Source organism: Rhinolophus hipposideros (assembly GCF_964194185.1).
Source record: "Rhinolophus hipposideros genome assembly, chromosome: X".
Classification (NCBI taxonomy): domain Eukaryota; kingdom Metazoa; phylum Chordata; class Mammalia; order Chiroptera; family Rhinolophidae; genus Rhinolophus; species Rhinolophus hipposideros.
The window spans coordinates 7,179,977-7,194,733 of NC_138046.1; the positions used below are offsets into that span (position 1 = coordinate 7,179,977).

The window sequence follows — 14,757 nt, forward strand, 5'->3', positions numbered from 1 at the left end:
AGAGCGCCGCACGCGTGCGCACTGGCGGACTCAGTCCAAGGACTGCCCTCTTCTGAACTCTCGCGAGAGCGGTTTCTGCGTAGCCGAGACGTTCATTGTTTCTCATTTTCCATCATGGCGCTGAAGGTGGCGAAGGCTCTCGGCGGCTCTGCGAAGGCAGTGCTCAGGCCAGGACTGCTCTGCCGTCCTTGGGAGGTGAGAGGGGAGAACGGGTTGCAGGGAAGCTGCAGCGGTCGCTGGGGGGTCTTCCGCTCCTGGATCATCCTGGAACCCGATTGGCTATGGGCCCCGCAAGGGGCGGGGAGAGGGCTGCTTGCCGGGGTTGATTGGCCGCCTTCGTTGTCAGTGAGGATATTGGCCAAATGTGGCCTTTGTCGGGCTTCCCCGGGGGTCTTCATCTTGTAGGGGGAGCTCCATACAGATGGGGAGAGTGGGCCGCTGTGGCTCAAGTGTCACCTCCCTAGTGTCCTTGTGGGACCCCTCCCAAGGCTGTCACGTGTTTTGGTCCCCCTTGTTTTTGCTGCCTTGAGAATCCTGTTCCCTGCCGATGTTCCTGCTAGGATTTTCCACTTGTTGACTGCTTGGCCACATATCCCAGTGGAGATGTCGAATCAGATTTTGCCAGCACCCCCAAACACCCGCCTCCGACATTCTTATAGCCCCAGTCCCTCCCCCCAACCCCCCGCAGGCGCCTGGAATGGGAGGGAGCTAGGGTTTCTGTGGCTGGCGGGGTAGGAGGCTGCTGGGAGTTCTCCGTTTAGGATCTTAGTTATTCAACTCCGATTGCTCTCTCTTTACACACTTAAATGAGGATAATGTAGTCCCTGGGTGGGTTGGAAACCATGTGTAGCGGCAGCGAGCCAGGACTGGCCTGGAGGACAAGAGATAGGCTCTCCAGGCCTAGCTACCCCACTGACCCACTGTGTGGCCTTAGGCCAGCCCCTCCTCCATCTGGGCTTCAGTTTCTCCTCTGTCTCAAAGGATCTCAAAGGATCCAGCTAACTTTGACCTTCCAGAACCCTGCAACTTTGCTGACACTCCTTTTGGACACATCTCCTGCCATGCTCCCCCTCTCTGGTCCCTGGGGAAGATGGCTTTGTAACAGCTTATGCTTTATGAAATTCTGTTTACAATGCTGACTTCTCTCACCTTGCTGATGAGAGGCTTTCCAGAGGCCCTGACAACTGGCAGCGGGGCTCCCATGGGGTCTTGGTGAAGTCGTTTATCTACTCCCTGACCTCCCTGTGTGTGTGCTTGTGTCCATGTTGGGGTGGCCATGGGGGGCTGTGAACAGTTGGTAGCCAGGCACTGACTGCCTTGCCCTGAGACTGGTTGGCTTGGATATGGCAAGCTTTAGAGATGAATCTCAGATCTTTGGTCGCACTAATTGGGACCTTGTGGGAAAACATGCTGAACAGAGAAGGCTCACTAAGCTATGGAGGGTGGGAGCCCTTTGGCGGGAACTCATACTTCCCTGGACTCCTTTTCTTTCCGTGACACCATCAAAGGATGAGGGCTGATAGTCCACCTTCCTACTTGACGAATGAGCGGGGAGCCTATACATATATCCCATCCTGCCTCGTACTGAGCTCCTCTGACAGGTAGCCTGGATGTGAGGCAGAACCTTTGGAACCTCCCAAGGAAGGTGCCTGCATCTGTCCAGAGCAAGGTCAGGGAAGTCTCTGTCCTGAGAGTTCTCTGGGCCTTTGGCAAAGCCCAAAGGAACATCTAGCATAGGGACCAGGTGAGGGAGAGGTTTAGCCCTGGCGGTGGTGATGTGATCCAAGGCGGGAGAGGGAGGTTGCAGAGATGCAGGGCCAGGCCTGGTGCCAGTACTGGCTCACCACCCCACCTGAGTTACCTGTCCAGTGCCAGTGAACTTCAGAGGGCTGAAGCCCAGGAGGAATTCCTGCCAGGAGCTGTAGGGGTCAACCCAGCATCCCCCCCAGGGGACACCAGCCTTGAATACTCACCTGTAAGGTAGGCCCCACTGTTCTGTGGATTTCAGGTGAGGACAGGAAGCTGAACAAGGTTAGCTGTTTGCTGCCAAGAGTAGTGGATGTGGATTTGGACTGAGGTCTCCCTGGCCCCAAAGCCCTCCATCTCTTCCTTCATTTTCTCATGTGCTCATTCACTCAGGAAATATTTTTTGTGTCCTAGCTCTGGGCCAGGCATTCTGCTGGTTCTTGGGGTGACAATAGGGGACTAGACAGACAAGGCCTCCACTTTCCAGGGCTTAGGGGTTGGGCAGGGAGCAGGGCAGTGACAACCTAGGGAGATTTGTGGTTGGAGGGGTAGGAATTGAGGTAGGACTTTGGAAGCCTAGAGGGGACAACTCAGCAGCCTTAGGGCATCAGGGAAAGCTTCCTGGAGGAAGAGCAGTCTAAGCTGCCTCCCACACGTTTGTATCAAGAGCCTACAAATAAGATGAATCCAGATACTGACAAGTAGTAGGAGGAAAACAGAAAAGCCCTGAGTGTGCCTGTGGCTGAAGACCCAGGAGCCACATAGACCAGCAGATACTCCCGGCGCGTCTTGTCCTAGCAATCACGCCCTTCCTGGCCCCTGGCTTGGGCGGGTGAGTGGCACACCTGTGCTGCCAGCGCTCATGCAAGTGCGTGCCTTGTGAATACGGGCCAGGAGACCCAGACGGGGACCGTCGACCTCTGCCTGAACTTTCTAGACTCCTAGCAGGAAGGCACAGCTCTTTGAGAAATGGCCACGGTGACTCTGCCATTGGCTGGAATGCTCTGCTGCTGCTCCAGGAGGAAAGTGGCAGGGCATCCCCAAGGGACAAGAAGGACCTTGGCTCTGCCCCTGCCTCTTTGGATTGAGGGGCACCCAGATGTGTTCCCGGGTGAGACACAGCAGGGAGGAAAGTGTGCGGGCTCCCTGCAGGGGGACCTGGGACAGGGGCTTCTCCTTCAAGGACAATGTGGGGACTCCAGCTTGGTCACTTCTCAGCACCTGTCCTATTTGGCTCAGTGGCTTTTGCTCTGTAGTTGTCGGGCATGGCACCAATGTGGCGAAATGTGGCTGTTTCCGAGTCGAGGTTGGGGACATTTGTCCTTGTAGGCCACGAAGCAGTTTTGCAATCCTTTATTAAAGCCTTCCAAAAGATTGGTGTCTGTTATTTTTCTAAAAATGGTTGGATTTTCCCCTGCACTTTTGTTTTGGATTTCTGATTTTGGGCGGCCATTCCCCACAGTGCTGACCTGGGAGGGGGAGGTGGGGGCAGGGAGCTACGTGCTATCTTTTTCTTCTGATCTCCACGTTCTAGATTTTCTCCATGTTCTGACTATATGCTGAGTTTGTAATGCGGAAAAATGATCGAAAAGTGATCCAATGATTATTGTGGTAGCCCTGTGGTTTGTTGTAATGATTTCCCTGTTGTACCACATTTAGTGTGCCCACTTTTCCAAGTTACAGACATCACTGAGTAGGAATAATTGGCCAAAAAAGAATCAGAAATAACTACAGGAGGGGAGGGAGACAAACACTTTTTAAAAAATTTCCCATGGAGCTGAAGGAGGCATAAAGGATTATGATGATTCTTCACGTGCCGCAGACTGGTCCGTGGGAAATGGGGCTCTGGAGCCATTTGTTTGGCCATGCGCTGTGTGCTGTTGTTCACCTGACCACGTGCACAGGTGAAGTGGGCGGGGCGACATGCGGGGCCTGTCTGGGCACAGCGGGACGGTCACTCTTCCTGGCCAAATTGACTTTCTGGGCTGGACAACAACTATTAGCATCTGGGTTCTCTTTGCCAGGTTCTGGGTGCCCACGAGGCCCCCTGGAGGAGCTTCTCAGTAAGTACCCGCCCAGGTTTGTGTGTGTGCATGGGGTGTGTGTACTTGCACGTGTGTATATCTGTGTGCGTGGGGGGTGTGTGCACGTATGTGTACATGTGTGCGTGTGCTCACGTGTGTGCCATGCCTCTTTGCTCCCTGGCCCTCTGTGTCCTTTCCTCTGTGGTGCGGTCTCCAAAGGTCACCCACCCCTCCTTACCTCCTTACCTGAACTGTGCTAGACAGCAAGTATCCCCAGGGAAAAGGCACAGCCTTGTTCCTTCAACCTTGGCTGATCCAAGTCTTCTTCCTTCCTGTCAACCCTCTAGCAACAAACAATTGTGAGTATTCTCATCTGCCTGTTAGATTTGGGGCTTTTAGTTGCTTTGGGATTGACCCAAGTCCAGGCGGGGGCAGGGGCCGCTGCTGCTGCTGTCCTCCTAACCAGGGAGCCCCTGTGAGCCGCCCTGTTAGGATGGGGTGGGACTCAGAGCTCAGGTACCCCAAACTTGCACCTCACGATTGGCTGGCCCACCGGGTCAGTGCTGGCGGGCACAAGGGAACTAAAGGGCCGCCTTCACCATGTCCCTCCTTCCAGCCTCCATCGGCTAAGTATGGTGGACGGCACACGGTCACCATGATCCCAGGAGACGGCATTGGGCCAGAGCTCATGCTGCACGTCAAGTCTGTGTTCAGGTAGGGAGCCGCCAGGCCCACCTCCCCTTCATCTGTCCCCCTAGGGAAGGTGGTGCCGCAGGCCCAGCTGGGGTGTACCCTGAGCACTTGGTGCCAGGGGGGCAGGAAGGGACAGAAGCCTACTGCCGGGGACTTTGCCCAGTGCCCAAGCACCCAGTGGCAGGAGGGCTGTAAGTCCAAGCCTTTCGTCCTGGTGCTGGCGATCTCACCAGGCTGGCATGGGCATGGGGAAGGGGGCACCCGTTCTGCTAACTGTGTCGTGGAGTTCAAGCGAGTCCCCATCAGTTGTCGCAGCTGAGTCCAGTCACCTCTCAGCCAGAGGCGGGTCAGGGTGGGCAATAGCAGGAGGCAGTAACTGCCTCTGCAGCCAGTGGCCCAGATCGGCTCCCTAGAAGAGGCGCGGGGGAGGCCCGGGGCCAGCCGCCCTGACCCAGCTTTGCCCTAGGCACGCATGTGTGCCGGTGGACTTCGAAGAAGTGCACGTGAGCTCCAATGCTGATGAAGAGGACATTCGCAACGCCATCATGGCCATCCGTCGGAACCGCGTGGCCCTGAAGGGTGAGCTTGGGCCAGGAGGAGGTGCTGTGCATGATTCTCTCACCTCTGAGCTGATGCTTGTCCCTGGGGCTCCACAGCCCTGACTGTGGGGCTTTTCTGGCTAGAGAGGAAGGACCCTTGTGCTCGGAGAGTGGACAGAAGCTTCTGGGGGCCTGTCTGCTGAGATTCTGAGGTCTCGGTAGCTCTAGGCTGTGCGGGAGCCTGTCCCGTGATGGGCTGCCTACCACTGTCTTCTTCCCTCCCGAAGCAGCCCTCTCTGCTGCGGTCAGCTTTGATCCTCGGCGTCTGTCTTCACAAACTAAATGTCACAGAGACAGTTCTCAAACTTGGCTTGCTGCCTTGGACTAGCTGGCACAGCAATGGATGTTACAGACAGGAATTGTAGCCCCTCCTGAGTTTACCTTAGTTTGGTCCAGGTTCTTAATCTGTTTCCATCACTCATTCTGCAAACTTGAGCCCATGAACTGCTTGGAGTGAGGAGTGCATGAGCAGAGGTGAAGCTGGGTAGAGACCCACACCCAGCTGTCCAGTGGAAGGGCTGACGTGCCAACTCCACTGTGCCTGAGGCACTCTGGATGAAGGCAGGGCATGACTCGGAGGGGTTGGTAACCCTGGTGGACCTGAGAAAGGCCTCCACTACCCAGCACCCTCCGATTGCCTTTTCCCAGTGGCCGCCCTTGGTCTTGGTGCCCTAGGTCCAGCCAAGGTCAAGCTGTGTTGTTGGTGGTTTTTTTCTAGGCAGCTCTTGCCTGCCCCTGCCCCTGAGCTGCGGCTTGTGTGGTGCCTTGATGCAGCTCCGGTGGTATCTCTAGTCTTCTTGCTGGTGCCAGCCTGGTGATCAGCAGGAGTGGGGACTTTTGTGTCCAGGCAGACCTTGTCTTAATGTTCCCCTGCCAGAGTCTGGCAAGACCTCCGGTCAGCTGCCAAGCCTTGCCCGTTCATTCAGCATCTATGGCATATCTGCCATGAGGCAGGTACTCTGTTAGGTCTTCAGAACCCATCAGTGAGGCGAACGCACACGCACCACCCCCGCCTTCATGGCGCTTATGTTGGAAGTTACTCTTGTACTATGAAGTATTTCTGCTGCCGAAAGCCGTCTTCTCTGGTTGAAGCTGCTCCTTGGTGCACATTCCCTGGGTCCGGAAGGGGAATGGGGTGGCACAGCTGAGCCTGGGGGGTCCCGTCTCCAGACTGCTTGTCTTGTTTCTGTCCTGCAGGCAATATCGAAACAAACCATAACCTGCCACCATCCCACAAATCCCGCAACAACATCCTTCGGTGAGAGCCAAGTGCACGGAGTGGGGGTTTGGCCAGGGTGCCGTGGGCTAGCAAGGCACTGGCCGGCTGCCTCTCTCTGTGTGCCCTCAGCACCAGCCTGGACCTCTATGCCAATGTCATCCACTGTAAGAGCCTGCCAGGAGTGGTGACCCGGCACAGGGACATAGATATCCTCATTGTCCGGGAAAACACAGAGGGCGAGTACAGCAGCCTGGAACATGAGGTGAGTCAGGCCCAGGCCGCCCCCCGACCCTCTAGGCTCATGGGGGCTGGGGATGAGCCCGGCCAGTGTCAGCGGTCAAGCAGGCTAAAGCAAAGGAAAGCCAAAGCAAAGCTTGTGCTAGACGACAGGGTGGGGCAGGACCCAGGTCTCGTCTCCCTCTCCCCTTCTCAGAGCGTGGCAGGAGTGGTGGAGAGCCTAAAGATTATCACCAAAGCCAAGTCCCTGCGCATTGCCGAATACGCCTTCAAACTGGCCCAGGAGAGAGGGCGCAAGAAAGTGACGGCTGTGCACAAGGCCAATATTATGTATGTCCCTCGCTCCGCGATGCGTTTGTCCATTCTGCCAGCAGCCCTCAAGTGGCTGACTGGAGCAGGCTGCCTGGGCCTGCTCTCAGGGACCTGGGGCCCCAGACCCCGGCCACCCACCAAGGGGCCACATGCGGGGTTGTGCCTTGTTGCTCGTCTCCCGGCCACGGACCCTTCCCAGTGCACACTTGGGGGAGGTAGAGCGGGATTCTGCCCGTTTTGCACTTGGACTGGCTAGACGTTAGAACCCAGCCTTCCGTGGCCATCTGCGTAGCCCATCCTTCTATCTGACTGTTGCAGTGGCTGAGCTAGTTTCCTGTATCCCACCCCCGTAGGAAACTGGGCGATGGTCTCTTCCTCCAGTGCTGCAAGGAAGTGGCAGCCTGTTATCCCCAGATCACCTTTGAGAGTATGATCGTGGACAATACCACCATGCAGGTAGTTACCCTGCCCGGCTGTGGGGCTGCCTGCCCTGGACATCCTGGGTTTCCTGTGCTCAAGCTCTTGTCCGCCCTCTCCTTGCCCTGCAGCTGGTGTCCCAGCCCCAGCAGTTCGATGTCATGGTGATGCCTAATCTCTATGGCAACATCGTCAACAATGTCTGTGCAGGGCTGGTCGGGGGCCCTGGCCTTGTGGCTGGGGCCAACTATGGCCACGTGTACGCTGTGTTTGAGACGGTGAGTGCCGCTGGCGGTGCCCGGGCTGCTGACCTTTCTGAGCTATAGGTCATACACCATCCACTTCACCCTTCAGAAGTGTACAGTTCACGGGGGTTTAGAATATTCAGAGTTGTTGAACCATCACCACTATCTAATTCCAGAATATTTTCGTCATTCCAAAAAGAATGATGGGAGTTTCTTTGTCACTTTCCATCTCCCTCACCAGCCCCTGGCATTATCTAATTTCTTTTTTTTTAATTTATTTATTTAAGTGTGTTTTTCCAAGACCCGTCAGCTCCAAGTCAAGTAATTGTTTCAGTTTAGTTGTGGAGGGAGCAGCTCACAGTGGCCCATGCGGGGATCGAACCGGTGACCTTGTTGTTAAGAGCACCACGCTCTAACCAACTGAGCTAACCGGCCGCCCCAACCATTATCTAATTTCTGTCTTAATGAATTTGCCTGTTCTAGATATTTTATGTGAATGGAATCATACACTGTGTGACCTTTTTATATGTGGCTCCTTTCACTGAGCGTAATGTTTTTACGGTTGATTCATGTAGCGTGTGTCAGTGCTTCATTCCTTTTTAGGGCTGAATAATAGTTCATCATATAGGTAGACCACATTTTATTGATCCATTTGTTGGTTTCTTTTAAGTCTTTAGTTTAAAAAACAATTGAGGTGAAATCCACATACCATAGAGTGAAACCATTTGTTAAGTACGTCCAGTGCTGTGTAACCATCACTTCTGTCGAGTTCTAGAACATTTCCATTACCCTCAAGGAGACCCTGTTCCCATTAGCAAGCATTCCCCACGCCTCTTCCCCCAGCCCCTGGCACCCACTAATCCGCTCTCTGTCTCTGGATTTGCCTGTCTGGATGGACACTTTGCATGACTGGAATCCTACTCCCTACCCTCTTACATTCGCCACCCCCTCCATCATCTTGCCTCTTCCCAGGCTACAAGGAACACAGGCAAGAGTATCGCCAATAAGAACATTGCCAACCCCACAGCTACCCTGCTGGCCAGTTGCATGATGCTTGACCACCTCAAGTAAGTGGCTTCTTGCTCCCCAGCCGTCAGCGCCCAGCCAGCCCCCTGGGCCCCAACAACTGAAGGCTGCTCTCCTTCCTTAGGCTACACTCCTACGCCACCTCCATCCGCAAGGCTGTGTTGGCGTCCATGGACAATGAAAATGTGAGGCTCCTCTTCTCCCCTCGTCTGCCTTCCCTACCCCCCCAAAACCCGTCTTCCAGCCCAGGTTGAGCTGGTGTGACGTCTGAGAGGCTGGAGATGGTGACCTGGCACTTCCTGCTGCCCCCAAGGGGAGGGTGGTACCAGGTAGGGTAGGGCTTCTGGGCCTTAGCTGGTACCACTGCCCTTCTGGTGGCAGTTCCAGCGCCAGCAAGCCATGAGCGACAGTGGGCAGCCCTGGGCCTCCTGCAGGGTAGGGAACCGGTGTTGGTGGCTCCCTGGTGGGTGCTCAGGTTTGACCGCCTCCCGCAGATACACACCCCGGACATTGGGGGCCAGGGCACTACGTCAGAAGCCATCCAAGACATCATTCGTCACATCCGCATCAAGAACGGCCGTGCCCTGGAAACCTAGGCTGTCTCTGTCCCACCCCCAGCACCCCAGAGTCCCCCAGCTGGCTCGCTGTGTGGACCCAGAATAAACCAGTTTCTGCCCCAGCCCTCGGCTGTGTGCTTCTGTCACTCTCGGACACTGGTGTTTGAGCTCACACTTTATTAAGAAAAGAAATGCGTGCACTTGTCACTCACATGGCCCTCTGTGAGGATTGGGGCAGAACAAATTCTGAAGGGTGGGCCTGGCCCCGGCATGTGTCTGCCCTGCCACGGGGAGTGTGAGAGCTTGCACCTGCAGGGGAGGGGAGGGCAGCCTCTGCAGGGTGACAGGAGTCATCCCACGTTCCCTGAAGGCACTGAGGTGGAGGTTGGGGCAGCAGCCGGCAGGGCCTAGGGGTTGAGCCAGGGGTGCTGGAGGCAATCCGCTGCGCTGGCACGCTTTTCAGGGATGTACTCCATCATGGGCAGCAGGAAGGCACTGAACTGCGTGGCCTGCTCTAGGGGCCACTCGTACTTTTCCATGAGCACCTCGTACAGGCCCCAGCGCTTGAGGTTGTGGATGTGCCGCAGCTCTCCTGGGGCGGGCAGCAGGCCTCAGGTTAAGCTCTGCCAGCACGGCCTCCGGCTCCAGGGTCTGTGTTCCCCTCTTTCAGAACCCAAGGTCCCCGCCATACCCTGTGCACCCAGGCTGCCTGAGCCCCTTCAGCCTCACCTCTCCGGTTGAAGAACTCCCGGGAGTAGCGGCCGGAGAGGGCGAAGGCGGGTGGGATGTCCCCCAGGAGCTCCACGATGTGGGCGATGTGGTCTGTGGACAGAGGGGAGGCTGGGAGGCAGCCGGGAGGCCGGCAGGCCCCGAGGCCGAGCCCAGTGCGTGCCTCCCCTACCCTCATCACGACTGTAGTCTTCTCCAGAGTGGGGCTCGAATAGGTAGTCACCGGTGGCCAACTCGAACGCCTGGAAGGAGGAGACGGTGAGGCTGCTGGCCAGCAGGCTGGCCGCTACTGGGGGACGCTCAGGCCTACCATGCACGCTGTGCTCCAGATGTCAGCCGGGGGCCCATACTCGGCACCTATCAGCACCTCCACGGCCCGGTACTGCCGCGTCTGGATGTCCTCGGTGAAGTGCTTGTGCTGGAGGCAAGCAGACCCGGGGAGGAGCTGGGGCCACAGCTGGCCTACCCCCACCAGACCCCACTCATCTCCAACCTCCTCTGGGCCATGCACCCAAGGAGCTCAGTGGGGCTTGTTCTGAGCCTCAGAGGCCCCAGAAGTGCCAAGGGGAAGTAGCCAGGCGATCTGAGGCAGAGGCTGGCCTCTTCCCAGTGGCTCCCCCCCGCTGCCATGGGCCTGGTTCTGTTGACTGCGCAAGACTTAAGGACCTATGCAGGTTTGGGCTCAGCTGTGGGTCTGTGGCACGAGGCAGACCGTAGGGTCTGCTCAAGTGGATTGCTGAATGAGCCCTCACTGGACAAATGATTGATTGAGTGCCTTGCAGCCCCAGGTTAGGGCTTCTGGGAGTGGGCCTGTGCCTCCACCCTCACGGCAGGGCACCGAACTCTGCTCCACGGCACGTTCATACCACCCAGCAGGCGTTGCCCAGGTCTGCGATCTTGATCTTGATCTTGTCTGCATTTTGGGGCTCTAGGGGGTTCACCAGGAGGTTCGAGGCACCAAACGGTGCTGAGGAAGGAAGAGAAGGGAGAGACTGAGCTAGCCTGGCCCCTTCCTGCCCCGCCTGCCTGCCACCCGCTGGCCCTGCCCGGCTTACTGCTGGGCGACAGGAGGCCCCCAGTCTCCCGCTGGTTGGAAGAGCCTGAGAGGATGGAACACGAGGCGGGAGAGAAAAGGGAGCCGGAGAAGCCTGAGGTCTGGGAGCCGGGGCTGAGGCTGCGGTCGCCCCCCGTAGCAGGGGAGGAGGAGGCTGGGGAGGGGCCGGCCCTGGCCCCTCCAGGGTGGCAACCGGAAGAAGAGGTAGAGCCGCTGCCCCCCTCTAGTCTTGAGCTAGAGTCTGGGGAGAGGGGCAGAGGTGGTGTGTGAGTCGAAGCCCTGGTGGCCCGTACTCAACAGCCCCAGGGTGGGGGGCCCCTCCGGCCCCTCACCCTCAGCTTGGGCAGCTGCCTCCAAGGCCTCCAGCCTCTGCAGGTCCCGCAGCCGCTCCTCCAGCAGCCGCTTCTGTTGTTTCCGTTTGCGCCTCATCTTCTTTCTCTTGTTTTTCGACAGCTTACCCAGCTGCTGTTAGAGCCAGGGTCACCCCAGGGTTCCTGTCGCCTAGTCCTTGACCAGCTGGGACCTCTACCTGTGGCCCACCACTCCACAGGGGACAATGCCTCTGGGCCCCAGGGCTCGCGCGGATGTCGGAATGTGGCACATCCTTCTTCCAGAACACTCCTTGGCACCAGCCTCTCACCCACCTCCTGCCTCCATTCCTCAAAGCTCAAGGTTAGGGAGGAACGGATGGGCCTGCGTCTGACTGGGTGCCTGCCTCCTCTGGGGGGCAGCCCTGGGCCCTCCCAGTGCAAGATGCGGTATCCTCACACTGAGGCAGTGGTGACTCCAGCAGCCACCAAGGGCAGCTTGGGGCATGTGACCCGCCACATGTGTCACCCTCATCTGGGCTGCCCAGCCTTTGGTAAATGCCACTGCAAGAGTGCTGGGGAGGGCAGGGAGGCTGAGGAGACGAGCTCTGAGGACAGGGGGAGATGAGGCGCAGGAAAAGAGGGGTATCCCAACTTACCCAGACCTCCTGGGGGGCAGTGCTGACTGCAGGGGGGGCGGGGGCGGGAAGGAGGGGCACAGGGGTGGGTGTAGAAAGAAAGGAACAGAGACTCAGGCAGGGGCTGAGGCCCGCAGGCCAGCCCCAGCCCCATACAGCTCTGGTACCTGTGGAGCGGGATGGGGGCGGTGCCCCTGACTGCTGCCACTCCGTGGCCTCGGCAGCCAGGCGCCTGATATAGGTGTCACCCACACACAGCAGGATGTTCTCAGGCTTGATGTCTGTGTGGATGATCTTGCACTTGGTGTGGAGGTACTCTAGGCCGTGGAGCACCTGGAGACAGCCACGCCTGAGCTCCACCAGCCAGGCTGCCCAGGCTGCCTCCCAGTGCTGTTCACGTGGGCTGGGGGGGGGTGCTCACCTGCCTCACAATGCTCTTCACGCACGGCACAGGCAGGCCCTGGTAGTTGGACTTGATAATCCACTTGAGGAGCTGGTGGCCCAGGACCTCCAGGACCATGCACACATCTGGGACTGGAGTGAAGGGTGGCTGGCAGGCGCGCAAGTGGGCACAGGCTCCACCCCCATCAGCTTGGGGTGGGGGAGCTGGGCCTGGTGGGCCTGCTGGTCATAGTGCCCCTGTAATTCTCAGATATGCCAGTTGGGATGGTACATCTGTGGTCATCCTAGGGAGAGGGCACTGGAGAAGCAGACACTGAAGACCCTCAGACCAGCCCCACTCCTACGCCCAGGTACGCCACAGACGTGGTGGGCCCTGCCATTTGGGGGTAACTTGGCAACCTGGTTACCCACTGTGCCTCCATAACGAAGTAGTGAGGGTATTTTGAAGACAAGTGTCATCATGCAGATCAGCAAACTGAGGCCCTAGCAGCTGGGAAGTCACAAGCGGGCGCCTGTGCTGCCATGGGGCTTTGCTCAGCCTACAAAGGATACGGACTCCATTAACCCCTGAGATCCTGAAGTCATCGATGAGCTGGACAATGGTTTCTCTTTTGGGGTCACTGGGGTCACTGTCTCGGACCTGGAGCAAAAGCCAAGGGGCCACGGATGGCTCCAACCTGCCCCTCACCAGCTGCTCCCAGAGGTGGCAGACCCCTCTCCCACTCCAGGAGCCTGCTGGAAAGCAGTCCGCTGGCCCTTCCCTCGCTGGCTCCTCCAGTTCCTCCCATTTGGGCAGAGCCACCTGGAGCCCGCCCTTCTGGGAGTTCCGGCCCGCTCCAGAAGCCCCTGCAGGCCTGCACCCACATTGCCAGGCCCCAGGCAGCTCCCCGGGAGCTGCGAGTCAGTAGGGGAGGCGCCTCACACATTTCAGGAGCTTGATCTCATCCACAGCTGTCTCCGTGTAATGCCCTGCACTCTTCACTACTTTCAGAGCCACGAAGCGCTTGCGCCTGCAACGCCGAGACCCGAGTCAGCTGCTAGACCCGGCCAGACACATGGGGACATCGCGGTGGCCCCAACCAAGCCCAAAGGCAGGATCCCAGACAGCACTGGGCCCCAGGGGGCAAAGGGGACACTCACTGGATGTCCCAGCAGAGCCAGACGGTGGAGAAGTGGCCCCAGCCCAGCTTGCGCACCACATGGTACCGCCCATTGAACAAGTCGCCAATCTTCACGGGGTAGTAGCCACCTGGGGGAAGGGAGCCCATAAAGACCAGTGGGGGGCATCACCCTGCTGGCACCCTGGCCCACGTGGACTGCCACCAGCACCCTGTCCCTGGGCTGTCCCATTCCCCCCATGGGAGCTCCTGGCCGCCTGCACCCCAGGCCAGGCCTCACCCTTGCAGTAATCCTTGGGGTCCTCCTGCTCTTCGTCGTCAGAGCCCAGCAGCGCCTGCAGCATCCGCGGCACAGGCGCAGTGGGAGCTAGTTCAGAGCCCGAGGACTCGGGCCCACAGGAGGTCTGTGAGCTGTGGGTGGGTCGGGCGGGCAGTGAGCGTATGAGGCGCCAGGGGCCCCGGGCGCCCAGGCCGAGCCCTACCTGCTGCTGCTGCCGACACTGTCCCTGCCACCACCGCCAGCACTGGCACTCATCTTGACCTCGCGGCCTGCAGCTCCAGCGCCCCGGGGGCTGCTCCTGTGAGGCCCGGCCTTGGCCAGAGCATTTATAGCCTCGGGCCCGCTGATCTCACCCGCCTTTATAAATAGCCTCCCAGCTGCTCAGCTGCGGGCAAGGTATGCAGCGAGGAGGGGGCAGTGCAGCGACAGCGCCCCCCCATCCTGGCCCCTAAGACAAGCCCTCTCCCCCTCCCCGCTTCTACCCACGGCTGGCAGAGCTGGCCACTGCGGGGACAGAGCAGGCAGTCCCTCACAGACCCCAGGACCATCGAGTTACCCACGTGAGGACATGGTGACCGGTCCCCAGGCTGAGGCCTTGCACTCCAGAGACGGCTGAGGGGGACAGCCAGGCAAGGACACCATGGACATGGCAACCAGTCCTCAGGCCAAGCTCCCACCCCCCACCATGTGCTTAGAGCGCCACCGACACTTTTGGAACCTTCTCTGGCTTCCCATTTTTCCTGTGCCTCATTGACCCCTAAGATAGATTGGAGCCCGGTGTCCTCCTTTTCCTGAATGTGGGTCACTGGGGGCCCTGGTGTAGCAAGAGTCAGGGGCATGAGCTAAAGGCAACACGTTCCTGCCACCGGAGGTCCAGGCCAAATGGAAGCCTGGGAACCTGCCCAGCCAGGACTCTGGCACTGGGACCCTGCGCAGTCTCCCTCTTGGCTCTGTTCCAGGCCTGCCATCTCTGCCCTGCTCATTGTCTCCACCAACATGTGCCATGTGCCCCCATGGGAGGCACAGGGAGCTGTTCACCCTGGCCCTGCCCTCAGGGGTCCTCCTCCAGTGGGAAGCAAACAAGCGCACAGCTGTAGCGGACTGGTGACAGAGGGACATCCAGGTCAGGCAGAGCCTATGACTTTGGAGCTAC

General features: G+C 58.5%; 2 protein-coding genes across 4 annotated transcripts; one reads left to right on the plus strand and one right to left on the minus strand.

The window, feature by feature from the left end:
* The first annotated feature begins 38 nt into the window (after positions 1-38).
* Positions 39-9,197, plus strand: IDH3G (isocitrate dehydrogenase (NAD(+)) 3 non-catalytic subunit gamma). Of its 2 annotated transcripts, XM_081041877.1 has the most exons (13): positions 39-195; positions 3,771-3,809; positions 4,118-4,129; positions 4,387-4,484; positions 4,930-5,042; positions 6,260-6,320; positions 6,411-6,543; positions 6,715-6,848; positions 7,184-7,286; positions 7,379-7,525; positions 8,465-8,559; positions 8,643-8,703; positions 9,013-9,197. In XM_081041877.1, exons 1-13 carry the CDS (start codon positions 115-117, stop codon positions 9,112-9,114), a joined length of 1,179 nt encoding a protein of 392 aa, XP_080898003.1. In that variant the 5' UTR covers positions 39-114; the 3' UTR covers positions 9,115-9,197. The 2 variants fall into 2 exon arrangements, with proteins under 2 accessions (XP_080898003.1, XP_080898004.1); XM_081041878.1 differs by lacking the exon at positions 4,118-4,129.
* Positions 9,198-9,233: 36 nt separating this feature from the next.
* On the minus strand, positions 9,234-14,144 carry SRPK3 (SRSF protein kinase 3). Of its 2 annotated transcripts, none has more exons than XM_081041884.1 (15): positions 13,807-14,144; positions 13,605-13,735; positions 13,347-13,455; positions 13,129-13,216; positions 12,759-12,846; positions 12,226-12,332; positions 11,972-12,137; positions 11,826-11,851; positions 11,191-11,320; positions 10,860-11,099; positions 10,671-10,771; positions 10,115-10,222; positions 9,977-10,046; positions 9,805-9,897; positions 9,234-9,667 (listed from the first exon to the last, which is right to left on the minus strand). In XM_081041884.1, exons 1-15 carry the CDS (start codon positions 13,857-13,859, stop codon positions 9,483-9,485), a joined length of 1,695 nt encoding a protein of 564 aa, XP_080898010.1. In that variant the 5' UTR covers positions 13,860-14,144; the 3' UTR covers positions 9,234-9,482. The 2 variants fall into 2 exon arrangements, with proteins under 2 accessions (XP_080898010.1, XP_080898009.1); XM_081041883.1 differs by having other exon boundaries at positions 9,241-9,667; positions 11,191-11,323; positions 13,807-13,919.
* Positions 14,145-14,757: the final 613 nt, after the last annotated feature.

Excerpts from the sequence above, each read along its gene's own strand:
- IDH3G (XM_081041877.1), top strand. The coding sequence starts at position 115 with ATGGCGCTGAAGGTGGCGAAGGCTCTCGGCGGCTCTGCGAAGGCAGTG. Across the intron at positions 196-3,770 it reads TGCTCTGCCGTCCTTGGGAG|GTTCTGGGTGCCCACGAGGC; the intron begins GTGAGAGGGGAG and ends TCTCTTTGCCAG. Across the intron at positions 4,485-4,929 it reads CACGTCAAGTCTGTGTTCAG|GCACGCATGTGTGCCGGTGG; the intron begins GTAGGGAGCCGC and ends GCTTTGCCCTAG.
- SRPK3 (XM_081041883.1), bottom strand. The coding sequence starts at position 13,859 with ATGAGTGCCAGTGCTGGCGGTGGTGGCAGGGACAGTGTCGGCAGCAGC. Across the intron at positions 13,217-13,346 it reads TGGCTCTGCTGGGACATCCA|GCGCAAGCGCTTCGTGGCTC; the intron begins GTGAGTGTCCCC and ends TCGGCGTTGCAG. Across the intron at positions 12,333-12,758 it reads CTCAGGGGTTAATGGAGTCC|ATGTGTGCATGGTCCTGGAG; the intron begins GTATCCTTTGTA and ends CTCCAGTCCCAG.